Consider the following 13,349-nt stretch of genomic DNA (forward strand, 5'->3'; position numbering starts at 1 on the left):
CAATGCAATATTATGGTACTATCGAGCTGATCTGATGATGGAGACAGGAGGTGGCCATAGGAACTCTGTGATGAAACAACGCAACCTAATTGTGTTAGGGGTTTTTAGAATTGTCTCGATGAGTATTAGTTGTCTGTCGTAAGAAAAGTACAGTCAGCGATAAGAGCGTGTACCAAAAATTAAATTTTTGCCAAAAACTTATTCATCTACAGATTATAAAAGGTTAGTAGGTACTACATAGTTAGTAGGTATAACTGCAACTAAAATGAAAAGCTAGTAAATATAAGTCCGAAAGTATGGACCTTAACCTCCCAGTAGATATTATATACTTAGATTTTGAACGTGCATTCGACAAGGTTCCTCATCAGAGACTACTTTTGAAACTAGATCATTTTGGAATCCGTGGAAAGCTACTAAAATGGATAGAAGGGTACCTGTCAGACAGAACCTTCAGTGTGCGAGTCGGTGACTGCCTGTCTCAGCCACTAAACGTGCTGAGTGGAGTACCTCAAGGATCTGTCTTGTCTCCAACTCTGTTTGGAATATTTGTGACTGACTTAATAGCACTAATAGAGTCAGAGTCGTGCTTCTTTGCTGACGATGGCAAGTTCTTTGCCAACCCTCATGTTTCTTCGGGCCAGCTGCAAGCTGATTTGAATCGGTTAACGGAGTGGACTTCGAAGTGGATATTGAAATTGAATGTTAACAAATGCGCAGTTCTGCACCTCGGTAAAAGAAACCCTATGGTCCAATACATGATAGGGAACTCTCCAATTGCAGCGGTGACGTCCCAAAAGGATCTCGGTGTGACAGTTACAAATAACCTGAAGTGGGGTGAGCACATAAATAACATAGTCAAAAAGGCAAATTCGTTCTTGTATGTTATAAAACGCTCATTTCAATGCATATCTGTTGAAGCTTTTATCAAAATTTATAAAACATATGTCCGGCCCTTGCTAGAATATGCTTTTCAAGTATGGAATCCTTATTTCGTCAATTTTCTAGAAAGTGCGCAGCGAAGAGCCACCAAGATTCCTTTTAAGCTGAAACGCTTGCCTTATGAAGAAAGGCTAAAGGTACTGAAGCTGCCCACACTCAAAGCTAGGAGAGTGAGAGGAGACCTCATCGAGTGTTTTAAGATTATCACCCACTGTTACAATCTCCCTGACATCCACAAAATAATCAATAAGAGAACTGTCAGCCGCGAGACCCGAGGTCACAGCCTACGAATTGTTCGCACTCCCACTACTACTAAAGCTGCATATCATTCCTTGTCCAACCGTGTCGTGGCGGCTTGGAACCGTTTACCGGATAGTGTTGTGACTGCCCCCTCGGTCAATGTGTATAAACAGATTGGACAATTGGCTTTTAAGCAATAAGTTAGACTGATGATTACTAGTGAAGTGATATGACTATACAAACTTTGAACTATATAACACTGGACACTGTGTGACATAGGCTCATCAGCTCAATAGCTGCTCGCCTATAATTATATAATAATAATAATAATAAGCCCGCAGGGCAGCTTGTGGCGAGCTATTGGGGAGTAACGACCCCACGGACCCGAGTGCTCCAGAGAGTCGTACAGGGTCTCCGTCTCCGGCGTGTCTTCGTCGGTCGGAGTGGATCCCAAGGGGACCCGCAGGACTCTCGGCTCTGGCTTGCCTTAATTGGCCGTCCAGAGAGGAGTCGTTAGAGCTATATGCTCCAGGGGTGGAAGTGTTAAAGGGCATAACGCCGCGAGTAACTTCGGAGAAAGCGCAGCACACCTCTCGACACCCCTGAGCCGCTCACGCCGGTGTTGCGCCTGGCCGTCTTTACGATGGCGCATCAGGTGCCCATCTAGCGAGTGGCGAGTCACCGCCTGCCTCGATAACACTGTATAACACAATGTTATGGCAGGTGTCCGGAACTCTTAGCAATAGCCCAGTCTTTTTTCCACCCAAACATAAAACATAGACCAGTACTCTGTCCATATTCTCTACAATAGCTTCTAATGCCTGCTGAAACCAGTTCATGGGTATCTATTGATGTACCCGTGAATGGGTTCCAGCAGGCGTTCTACGTGACATCAAATCTCTCCAAATGGCCTCTACGTGTTGGATCTATATCCCCACGCACGCCTTATAAATGACCGGGCTCGAAAGACCCGAGAGTTTTATAACGGAGATACAAATAATAATAATAATAATATGAAAAATAGCATATAGAACCTTGTATTCAGTGACCTTCTGTATGTATTCGTATCCGATGCAGATCCCAAACGTCATTTCATTCACCAACCAACTTAAGGCCAAGTTCGTCGATCAGTTCAATCAACTGTACAGGTTAAGGTGCCGTAGGTTCAGAAAAAAGTTTTTGAAATATCGTAGTGCTTTTTTAGATCCTAATATATATACCTACGGTTGCCAAAAAATGCCAAAAATATGAATAGCAATTGAGGCTTTTTTCTATACTTAATGTATTGTTTTGGCAAGGTCCCGAATTAGACCAGAGATGTGTTCCATGCAGATTGAATATGTCACTTTCCGCTATTGTAAATATTATAGTTTTCTGCAAATGCATAGTTTACCGTTTGCAAAAAAATAACTTGGAGTAACCTGGCCTTAACAATACGTCATGTCTCCGCATGGTCTCCGCTAATGTATGCCACATATGCTCTAACCGCGACATATTGCATAAAACACATTACCCCCTTTAACCCGAGTCGGTTATCGGGGCCAAGTGCACGATTTACATAAATACGAATTAATTAACAGATCTATTGATAGTTTGAGAAAAATATCTGATCTCCGATCACAAGTTTTAACTGATTATTGATGGATCTTAAGTCTTTGCAATAAGGTTTAAAAATGGTCAGCTGTGAATGTTGAAATTTTCTGAGTAGATTTTTTCGGCTTGAACCTTAATCTGTTAAACAAAAGGCATTGTTTTTTTTATGAAGCGCGGGATTCGGTAGCTGACCATTGAATCCCTAGAAAAAGCCCCTAGCACTATCCCACTAACCCGGGGTTAAGCGGTTAAACCGATAACCCAGTGTCCAAATTGTACTGGTAACCATGGTAACTCCAGGTTTAACAGGTTAACCCGGGGTAGTGGATTAATTGGTGCAAGTGGGCCTGTTACCTGCAAGTTCAAGTATTACGTAACGCAATTTTTGGACATTTTAGACCCCCCCTCCCCCCCATGTAACGCGCCGTAACGTTTTTCTGTACCCCCCCTCCCCCTAGTAAAACGTTACGTAACCACCAAGTGACCATTTTTTTACCTAAAGGCCACAATTATGTGGCGTAAAGTACCGTAAAGTGGCGAAAAGTTCTGAAGGGTTAAAAAACAATGCGTAGTTCGACTATATCGTTTTACAAGACCCCCCCTCCCCCCAAATTCGTTACGTAATACTTGAACGCTCCCATTGGGCCTTTGTTTACACATTGATTAGTGTTTATTGCGAGTTGACAACATTTGCAACGCAAGTACCTAGCTATAAACAATAATCAATTGTAAACAGGCCCCAATATGAAGGCCAGTCACACTTATCCCTATGCCACACTTACCTGTATTTACCTATTTAACAGGCAATACAGTTATGACCATGTTATGACCTAATGACCATGAAAGATTGTGTTTTTTGACATTAATGTTTAATTTCCAATTGGCCTCCTAGACTCCTAGACAATATTATTCCGATCACGATACTATGCGTCATTCCATTGATAAAGCGTAATTATAATTACGTCAGGTACTTACGATGTTCCAGGAAGTAAGCGGCTCTTGAAGTGGTGTTTGTACCGCAAAATGGGGTTAGTAGGGACGAAACTGACATTCAAACCTCGATAAAATTGTATTTTTGAAGTGAAAACTTCTTTAGCGGCGCTGTGCACTTTTTGAGGCGAGGAAAAATATTAAACTCGCGACAGACTCGCGTAAGACGGACACGTGACCTGATCGAAAAACTGTTACAATTACATTGAGTTTTTCTTTATTGATTTAATTGCCATCTAGTGAATTTCCCTCTAACTGGTATTAATATAACTCGAGTACTAACAGTGATGTGCTTAGGGGTTTCAAGTAATGCGACGAAATAACGCTACTAGATGGAGTTAACCTCAATTATACATAGTGCTGCAGACATTTTGCAATAGTAATTGAGTTTTCACTTCTGCCGCACTCCCGGAGTGCAACCCGTTGTTTTTTATTACATGTGGTAAACTGATTTTTATACTATACTAGCGACCCGCCACGGCTTCGCACGGGTCAACAAATTATACATAAACCTTGAATCTTGAATCACTCTATCTATTAAAAAACCGCATCAAAATCCGTTGCGTAGTTTTAAAGATCTAAGCATACATACAGACAGACAGACAGGGAAGCGACTTTGTTTTATACTATGTAGTGAAGTGAAGTGATAAGACCAAGTGCGGGTAGTTCGACAAACTCGCGCGGCTAGAAGATGTTGATGTCAACTTTAGCTAGTCTTCTCCGAGACCACGGGACGGGGACAACGCCGTCCTCGAAACGTCAGAGGCAAAAGCCTGTGCACACCGGCTGCGTGTACGTAGACGTGCACGTGCGCGTGCGCTAAAATGTTGGCGACGCGCACGCACACGTCACGCAAGGCGGTGTGTCGTCTCTCATAAGGATCTGTATATTACAACGCGCACGTGCACGTGCACGTCTACGCACACGCACCCAGTGTGCACAGGCCTTAATCTTAAAACTTAAATACGTGATTAAGTCCCGTTGTAGGTACTAGGTACCTACAATTTAATAGGAAGTAGGTAAGTATCAAACAAATTTAGAAACAATAATCGTGGTCTAGTCTAGACATCTAAATCCTTTTCGACTACGGCCTTCACCTCCCTCTATTTAGAAGGTCAGTTATTTACGTAATTCATCAGAGGAAACAAAACGTGTGTTTTTTACTGTTAGCTAATATTAAATTATGCAATTGGTAATAAGTAAGTACAGATAGCAACAGGCGACTGGATTCGGTGGACCTTATGTAGCTTACAATAAGGTTTAGGAATTGATGATGAGTATAGCTAGCATTTAACGTATCGTATGATTAAAATGGCGACAGGTCGTTTGAATCATTTCCGTGTTTTGTTTTAAACGCTTACTTATAAGCGTAACTTAACGTTACATTTATAAGCCGAATTTCGCCTTCCCATACAAACGGAGTTTCATTGTCATTTTAAAATTACGAGTTGGATTGTAATGAAACTTTTCACATACAATGACATGAGGTATATCTAGTTTTTATATAGCTCCAGTTTATATACAAACGAAATATGTAGAGCAAAAACAAGTTTTGTATGAAAACTTAAATTCGTTATATTTTTTTACTATGGTATCTGAAGCTACATAAACTAATTACAGACTTAGATATACCTTATCCTATTGTAAGTACAAAGTTTCAGAGCAATCTAACTAGTCGTTTTAAAATGAGAGCGTAAATACGTTTGTATGGAGAATACAGTTGCCGGGGACTCTTAAGGCGTTTTTAAGACAATTCGTGGTGTTTATTGGTATAGGTACGGGTACATATGTGATACCTAAGTTATCTATGAAAAGGGACCTTATTGTCTATGGCGCTTACGCCGTTATTAACGATGCTCCGATATAAATACAATGCCGCGCGACACTGTGCGGCATAAGCACCATCGACAATAAGGTCCCTTTTCATAGATAATGCCCCATATGTGACGTCTCCAACAAAAAGGTACCACATTGTCGGTTGTCGATAAGGTTGATTTAAAATTGATGACATAGTTCAACCTGCGAACGAGTAGATCAAGTCAAATAGATAAAGACGGCCAAAGTGGCCAAATATATCGAAACATATATCCTTATTTCTATGGTAGCAAGAGTGTGTGACTGCATGTACACTTGTACAGTCACCTGCAATAATATGTAACACAACAAAGGCCGAAAAATATCTCACACTATCTTTTCAAAGTGTCATTCTATGGAACTTGCTAACTATGTAAACAAACCGCCGTATCACAATTGAAACTGTCAAAAATATGAATTTACTATAGTGACTTTTGTTTACATAGTTAGCAAGTTCCATAGAATATAGAATGACACTTTAGAGACATAAGAGCGAGTTACACATTTGGGGCATTATCTATGAAAAGGGACCTTATTGTCGATGGCGCTTACGCCGCACAGCGTCGCGCGGCATTGTATTTATATGGGAGCATCGTTAATAATGGCGTAAGCGCCATCGACAATAAGGTCTCTTTTCATAGATAACGTCACGTTTTTGCGGCCTTCGAAGAATAACATATTATTGCAGGTGACAGACCCTTCTGTATGGAAATCGAAAGTGTAGTTTTGCATTTGTTTTATTTTTCTATGACAAAGGTTTTCTTGTGCCAATTTTATGACGTAGTCACGCAATGACGTCTCTTAACCAAATAAATCACTACACAATTAAAAACATAATTAACAAAACTACCCAACACCTTTACTGGTTTCCAATAAGAATACATTTCGAATGACTCTCGTTTCTCAAACAGCAAAGTTATCTTGGTAGTTAAAAGTTCTTTTTAGTATGCAATTCGCGTTTGAAAGGCTTATGCTAGGTCGTTCTTTGTACACTATAAAAGACTTGATGTTCTATAAATAATTCATTTGAGCGATCATCTGATTATGATGGTGGATGAGTGTTGAGTGATCAAAAGTAGGTCGCTGAGGTCATTTAGATATTATTTCTAGCAATTACTAGCCTCAGCCCGCGACTTAGTATGCGTAGAAGTGGTTACAAACATTTAGATAGGTTCCGTTTCCACTAGAGATGTGCGAGAATGCGTAGCGTGGCATGTGTTTGTTAGGAACCAATAGAGTCACTTAGGTAATTTACCTACCTATCGTCGCTCAGCGCAGCTCTACTTCTACTATACTTAGTCAACACCATTCTCTTGGGTTCTTGACACATCCCTCGCATCCTCGCACATCCCTGGTGGAAACGCAGTCCTAACCCTATTTTCTCTCCGTATAATTATATATAATTATAATTGTATATAGGTATTCTAAAATGTTGTAGACATTGATATAGTATAAAAGTCAGTGGTTGTAGAGCCAACTCGGAATAGTGGAAGCAGTTATGCATCGCTCCCATACATAACACAATTTTTATTTTGAGCTTCTTCACATATATTCCTTGAGTAAGTAATTCTAAGCATTTCTAGTCCGGGAGGCAATAAGAAATGTGCGTCTAGTCGGGGAGAGCGGGGTACAAAATGGCCGCTACCCGTCATCTTTAAAATAGTTATTTGTAAGTACAACAAGAGATCAAAGTTTGATATTTCTTCGAGTGCTTATTTTGAGTCCCGTGCAAGCGAAAGATTCTATACTAGATCTAATTTAGAATCTTGAGCGCAGTAAGGGACTCAAAAGCGCACGAGATGTAAATAACTTTGATCTCGTGTAGTTCACAAAACTTTTCACCTCAGCAGTGAGAACATATTAGAGAACCCGAAAAATGTATTCCTTCTTCATCACTTACCTATTCACTCATGTTTTCTTAAGATATACCAACAATTAAGTTTTCACCTCAGCAGCTCGAACAAGGGTACTTTGCTACTTAAAAACAGTGAGCAAAATCGCATTTTGCTGACTGAGTGAGACAAAATGAGCAAAAATGAGAAAATAATATATTCTCGTCCAAGTCTACTAGGGCATCAAGTTTGGTATCATTTTCGTATAAACTGAAGACGTAGAATTCATTGCTGATATTAGTGATATTAGTTTTTTCAGTTCCATACTAATTATACAAGAAAAGGAGTTGCAATGTTTAAAGGTCTGAAAATAGGGTCAAAACTTTTTTAGCAATTTCTTAGGTCTAAAGGCTTTAATTAGGTCTAGAATATAAACTCACTGCAGCAATACGCTCTCCGCTTCTCTGGCTCGCACTGTGCTGAACACTCAGTTTTGCCGGCTTCGGAGTTTTGGAGGAGACTGTTAAAAAAATGAAATTATGAAAAAAAATATCGACATAAAACGTGATCGAAATAATAGTTATACTTGGTCAAGCAGATCTTGTCAGTAGAAAAAGGCGACAAATTTTAAAAATGTAGGCGCGAAGGGATATCGTCCCATAGAAAATTTGAATTTCGCGCCTTTTTTTACTGACTAGATTTGCTTGACCAGCTATATTGACGATGTACAAGTGCGGAAAGGAGGAAATTCTGAACGAGTGGCGATAACTTAAAACACGACCGAAGAATGAGAAGTGAAAAATAAATAGTTACCTATTGAGTGAGTCCCGCGGGTCCGAATCGGAGTCGTCCGCACACCGAGTCGGCGACTCCGACATCTTTGGTTTTGCTGTGAACAAAATTATATTTATTGTATTAATATATTCGCTGCGCTACGGGAAGCATTTGGCCGTATTAGACTTTCCGCCGGTGCGGCAGCTATCTGCGCTTGTCTAACCCCCCCCCCGGTGCGGCGGTGGTTAAAATTCCCATAAAATTAAGGGTTTTGAAAAATGCCTATATCTTTTGGAATTTTATACAGATCCGCGGGCGACGGCAGCTGTATATATAGGTACACAAGGATATAGTCTATTGATCAGAATAACTTTTAGTTCAAATCGATAACATTCCAGGTCTGTAGGGACCTTTAAAGTCAGGACATGGTACGGGAAAATGTAGGTCGTGCCGCAAATTTGGCTTTCTCAATACGGGAAGTATATGACTAGTAACGCACTGGCAGTAAGTTTGGGTTTCGCGCTGCCGTACCGAATGTGTTAATATTTATTGCAATAAACATAATCTACAATATAAGTCCTCCAAAACCATGCACGTACTGGGCCCCAAAGTGTAAGTATAACAAATTACCGAAAGACATCACCACGACAGAATCTATCAACTCATTCACGCGCCAACTAAAGAAATGGCTCCTCTCGCCTTTTACAGTCTATCTAAATGACTTTTATAATTTACAATCGAATTTACATTTTAAACAATAATTGTATGAAACAAATCTAATTAACATTATCCTCAAAATTTTAATAATATTTGACATACCAACCTAAATTTTAATAATAATGTACCTAATTGTAACTTAATTTATCTAATTTAATGTAATTATATTTTAAATAAATGAGTATGAAATAAAACTAAGTTAAAACTAAAAACTAATACTTAACAAAATTAAAATACGTCTAAGAAATTTGGCCCCTTTGGCATGGTGCCGAGGATGCTGGCAGCATTACCCCGCTGTATTGCGATCGATGATACGATGTGCGAGAAAGCTGCCAGCTCTTGGGACACCAGTGAAGTAGACCAGTCTTTTATATAGCTCTTTAAAAAGTTGTAGAGCACGGGCCAAGGGTTTCAACCCCAAATGGCATAAAAATAATTTGTATAATTATCGTTATGAACCATGATCTATCACTAGTGAATAATAAGAATAAGTTGATAAAATGTGTACCAAATTACGTTAAAAATTATGCTATTGGATCTACAGATTTCTTATTTATTTTGGGTATGTTTTTATTATCAACTATCAATTAAATACTACATAGTATAATAAAACAAAGTCGCTTCCCGCTGTCTGTCTGTCCCTATGTATGCTTAGATCTTTAAAACTACGCAACGGATTTTGATGCGCTTTTTTAATAGATAGAGTGATTCAAGAGGAAGCTTTATGTATAATTTGTTAACCCGTGCGAAGCCGGGGTGGGTCGCTAGTACGTACTATTTCAGAGCTAACTTATTGAGTGTTTTTACATATTTTCGTTAATATAACATGCCTAATAGATAACAGATACATTGGTAGATAACAGTTTTACGCGTAATTTCTTCCGTAATAACAATTTTGGGATACGATAACCTAAGTTGTTTGTTAAAACGTTAGCGTGTTAAAGATAAAACGTGAAATAACAACAATCAGGAAACACGCGTAATAAACATGATAAACAGGAAGAAACATTATTAGGTATTTAACTAAAAAAAAGCGGCCAAGTGCGAGTCGGACTCGCCCATGAAGGGTTCCGTATTTAGGCGATTTATGACGTATAAAAAAAAACTACTTACTAGATCTCGTTCAAACCAATTTTCGGTGGAAGTTTACATGGTAATGTACATCATATATTTTTTTTAGTTTTATCATTCTCTTATTTTAGAAGTTACAGGGGGGGGGGACACACATTTTACCACTTTGGAAGTGTCTCTCGCGCAAACTATTCAGTTTAGAAAAAAATGATATTAGAAACCTCAATATCATTTTTGAAGACCTATCCATACATATCCCACACGTATGGGTTTGATGAAAAAAAATTTTTTTCACCTCAGCAGCTCGAACAAGGGTACTTTGATTCTTAAAACCAGTGAGCAAAATGCGATTTTGCTCACTGAGTGAGACAAAATGACATTCAAGTGACCTTTATTGTCAAATGTCATTTCAACATGCGGGGTCTAATAAAAGTTCGAAATACTTGGGTTCTATTATCTCTGTCCCTTTCACACTGTTAGCAAAGAAACAGACAAAAAAAAGTTAAAACGACATTCAACGGTATATTCACGGTTTATAATAGACCCCCGAAAAACTTCAGACCGCATCGTTCCAAACCACGTACGAGTATGAATTCTTAATAATTAATAAATAAAAATAAAGTTTAAGATTTCATAAAACCTGATAAAATACTATATTTTAGGTATTTTATTGTACAATTAAAATAACGAACTCAAAAAATACACAGATCATCACGCAAAATTAATTATTTTACTTTTAAGAATTTCTACCATAGTTGACAAAAAGTACGTATCCGCAATTCGGACCGTATCTTACAAAGATTTTTTTTGTTGTCAAAGTTGGCGATTGAAGTGTCAGTTAATGTTTGTTATTTCTATATTATTTTACTGGAATTTATTATTACGTTTTGTTTTTGTGTTCCATTGCGGTAATTAAACTTAATTGTTTGTATATCTTAAGAAAACATGAGTGCAGGTATTAAGTGATGAAGAAGGATTACATTTTTCAAGTTGTCTAATAGGTATGTTCTCACTGCGCTGAGGTGAAAAATGTTGTGTACTACACGAGATCAAAGTTATTTACATCTCGTGCGCTTTTGAGTCCCTTACTACGCTCAAGATTCTAAATTAGATTCACTCGCTACGCTCGTGAATCTATTATAGAATCTTTCGCTTGCACGGGACTCAAAATAAGCACTCGAAGAAATATCAAACTTTGATCACTTGTTGTACAAATAACTATTGAGTTTCAGTTCGAAGTATGGGGAACCCCAAAAATTTATTGTTTTTTTTTTCTATTTTTGTGTGAAAAATCTTAATGCGGTTCACAGAATACATCTACTTACCAAGTTTCAACAGTATAGTTCTTATAGTTTCGGAGAAAAGTGGCTGTGACATACGGACGGACAGACAGACGGACAGACGGACAGACAGACAGACAGACATTTTTTTTATTTTTTTATTTTGAAATATGTTTACATGACCTTACAGACAGATCCAATGCGCCATGAAACTTAACATTAACATATACCAAGCAGGTACATATAACTATTACGAATAACAATCAGGTACAAACAAACAATTACAAATAACACAATTACAAATCACTATAGTCCCTTATCACATCCACAATTACACCTTAACGGATGTAGGCCTCGCATCCATCACCTCACAGAATCTCAGGCATTCATTTCTCACAGACACCCAACGCCACGCAAACAGGTCGCACTCGGGTGCTGATGCCAAGAGTGCATTCAACTGTGTGAGGGCACGGAGCAGCGGAGAGTTCAGTCGTGACACGGTGCGTCCCGCTGGCAAAGCCAACAGATCGCGTCGCCGCGGTCTGAGGGCTATCCTGGGGATGTCTGGCACATGTAGTCGCACAAGTCGACTCACCAATTCTGGACAGTCCGAATCACCTCGCAGGGTCCGACACGCCAACGTCAATAAGCTAAGGTTACGTCTCACCTCCAAAGAGTTGTAACCTAAGGTCCCAAGGAGATACTTTGTCGGATAAAGAAACGGGTAATATCCAAACATTTTCTTGTATAAAAACCTTAAAAAGGCTTTTTGTACCTTTTCAAGAAGCAAACTGTAGGTAGATTCGTGGGGATGCCAAACGATCGATGATGTCTCAAGCTTGCTTCTTACAAGTGCATTATAGACAAGCCTGATAGCAACAGGATCGTTAAACTGACGAAGGTTACGTGTAACGAAGCCCAGTCTTCGAAAGCAGTTGGCAGCAAGCGTCGAGATATGCTCATCGAGACATGACGAATCTATAAGGGTTCCGTTTTTTGCCATTTGGCTACGGAACCCTAAAAACCTACATAAACTAAGCTTCGAGCTAAGGGCTCATTTAGACGATGCGAGAACTCGCATGCGAGTTTCATTACATTGCGGGTTTTGATCGGTCGGTTGAATTGAACGTAACAAACAGTCCGCAATGTCACTCTGTCGTTTATATAACTAAAATCGCATGCGACTTCGCCCTTATGGATGTTTCCTATTGTAGTCTGTCAAACAACATTGGCAGTAGAAAAAGGCGCAAATATCAAATGTAATATGCATGTTTAATCGCGTCGAGGTTGCGGGCAAACAGCTCCGATCCACGGGGAGACTACGCACAGTGCCGCGTCGCATGGCACTTTCAGTCAAGAATCCGAGGGTGATAGGGCCAACGTATTATGAGCGTCTACCCACAAAATTGCGAACTGAACCATCTGACGAAACATTTGAACGCCAATTGAGACTCTTTTTATTGGATAATCCATTATATTCTGTAAATGAATATATGGAAATGACATGTAATAATCCAAATTGAATGTAATTTATTTTTCTGTTGACCTGTTTATCATTTTAGTTTTCTATTGACCTGTTTTTTATTTTTTTATTTTATTTTAATTTGACGATCATTATGAGATATCCGTGCTTAGCTTAGCCATATTGACATTGTTGTTTTTATATTTTTTTTATTTTATATTATTTGACATTGTTAATAATTTAGTTAATTAATCGATTGCTTATAATGGGTTTTAAATTGTGTATTGCTTGACATTTGTATAATTATAATCAATTGTTATTTTCCTACTTGACGATCATAATATAAATTCGTATAGATTAGTGTAAAATAATTTATATTGTAATTTTATATTATGAAATAAATAAATCTAAATCTAAATCTAAATCTAAATAGAAAACGTCATAATTCCATAGACATTTCACGCTCTGTGCTCTTTTTAGGGTTCCGTACCCAAAGGGTAAAAACCCTATTACTAAGACTCCGCTGTCCGTCCGTCCGTCCGTCCGTCTGTCACCGGTTCGTGAGATACAGCCTATCTCACGAACCGTGATAGCTAG

The 13,349-nt window shown here is 38.8% G+C and overlaps 1 protein-coding gene across 1 annotated transcript in view; it reads right to left on the reverse strand.

Annotated features, from left to right (window-relative positions):
• LOC134660527 (scavenger receptor class B member 1-like) overlaps positions 1 to 13,349 on the reverse strand; it is a 76,719-nt gene that overhangs the window by 40,908 nt on the left and 22,462 nt on the right. Inside the window, exons 2-3 of the mRNA XM_063516302.1 lie at positions 8,262 to 8,337; positions 7,889 to 7,968 (exon numbers count right to left, since the gene is read on the reverse strand). Coding sequence (XP_063372372.1) covers positions 7,889 to 7,968; positions 8,262 to 8,326 — 145 coding nt within the window. The 5' untranslated portion in view covers positions 8,327 to 8,337. The remainder of the gene's footprint in view (positions 1 to 7,888; positions 7,969 to 8,261; positions 8,338 to 13,349) is intronic.

This window comes from Cydia amplana, chromosome 27 (assembly GCF_948474715.1).
Source record: "Cydia amplana chromosome 27, ilCydAmpl1.1, whole genome shotgun sequence".
NCBI classification, from domain to species: Eukaryota; Metazoa; Arthropoda; class Insecta; order Lepidoptera; family Tortricidae; genus Cydia; species Cydia amplana.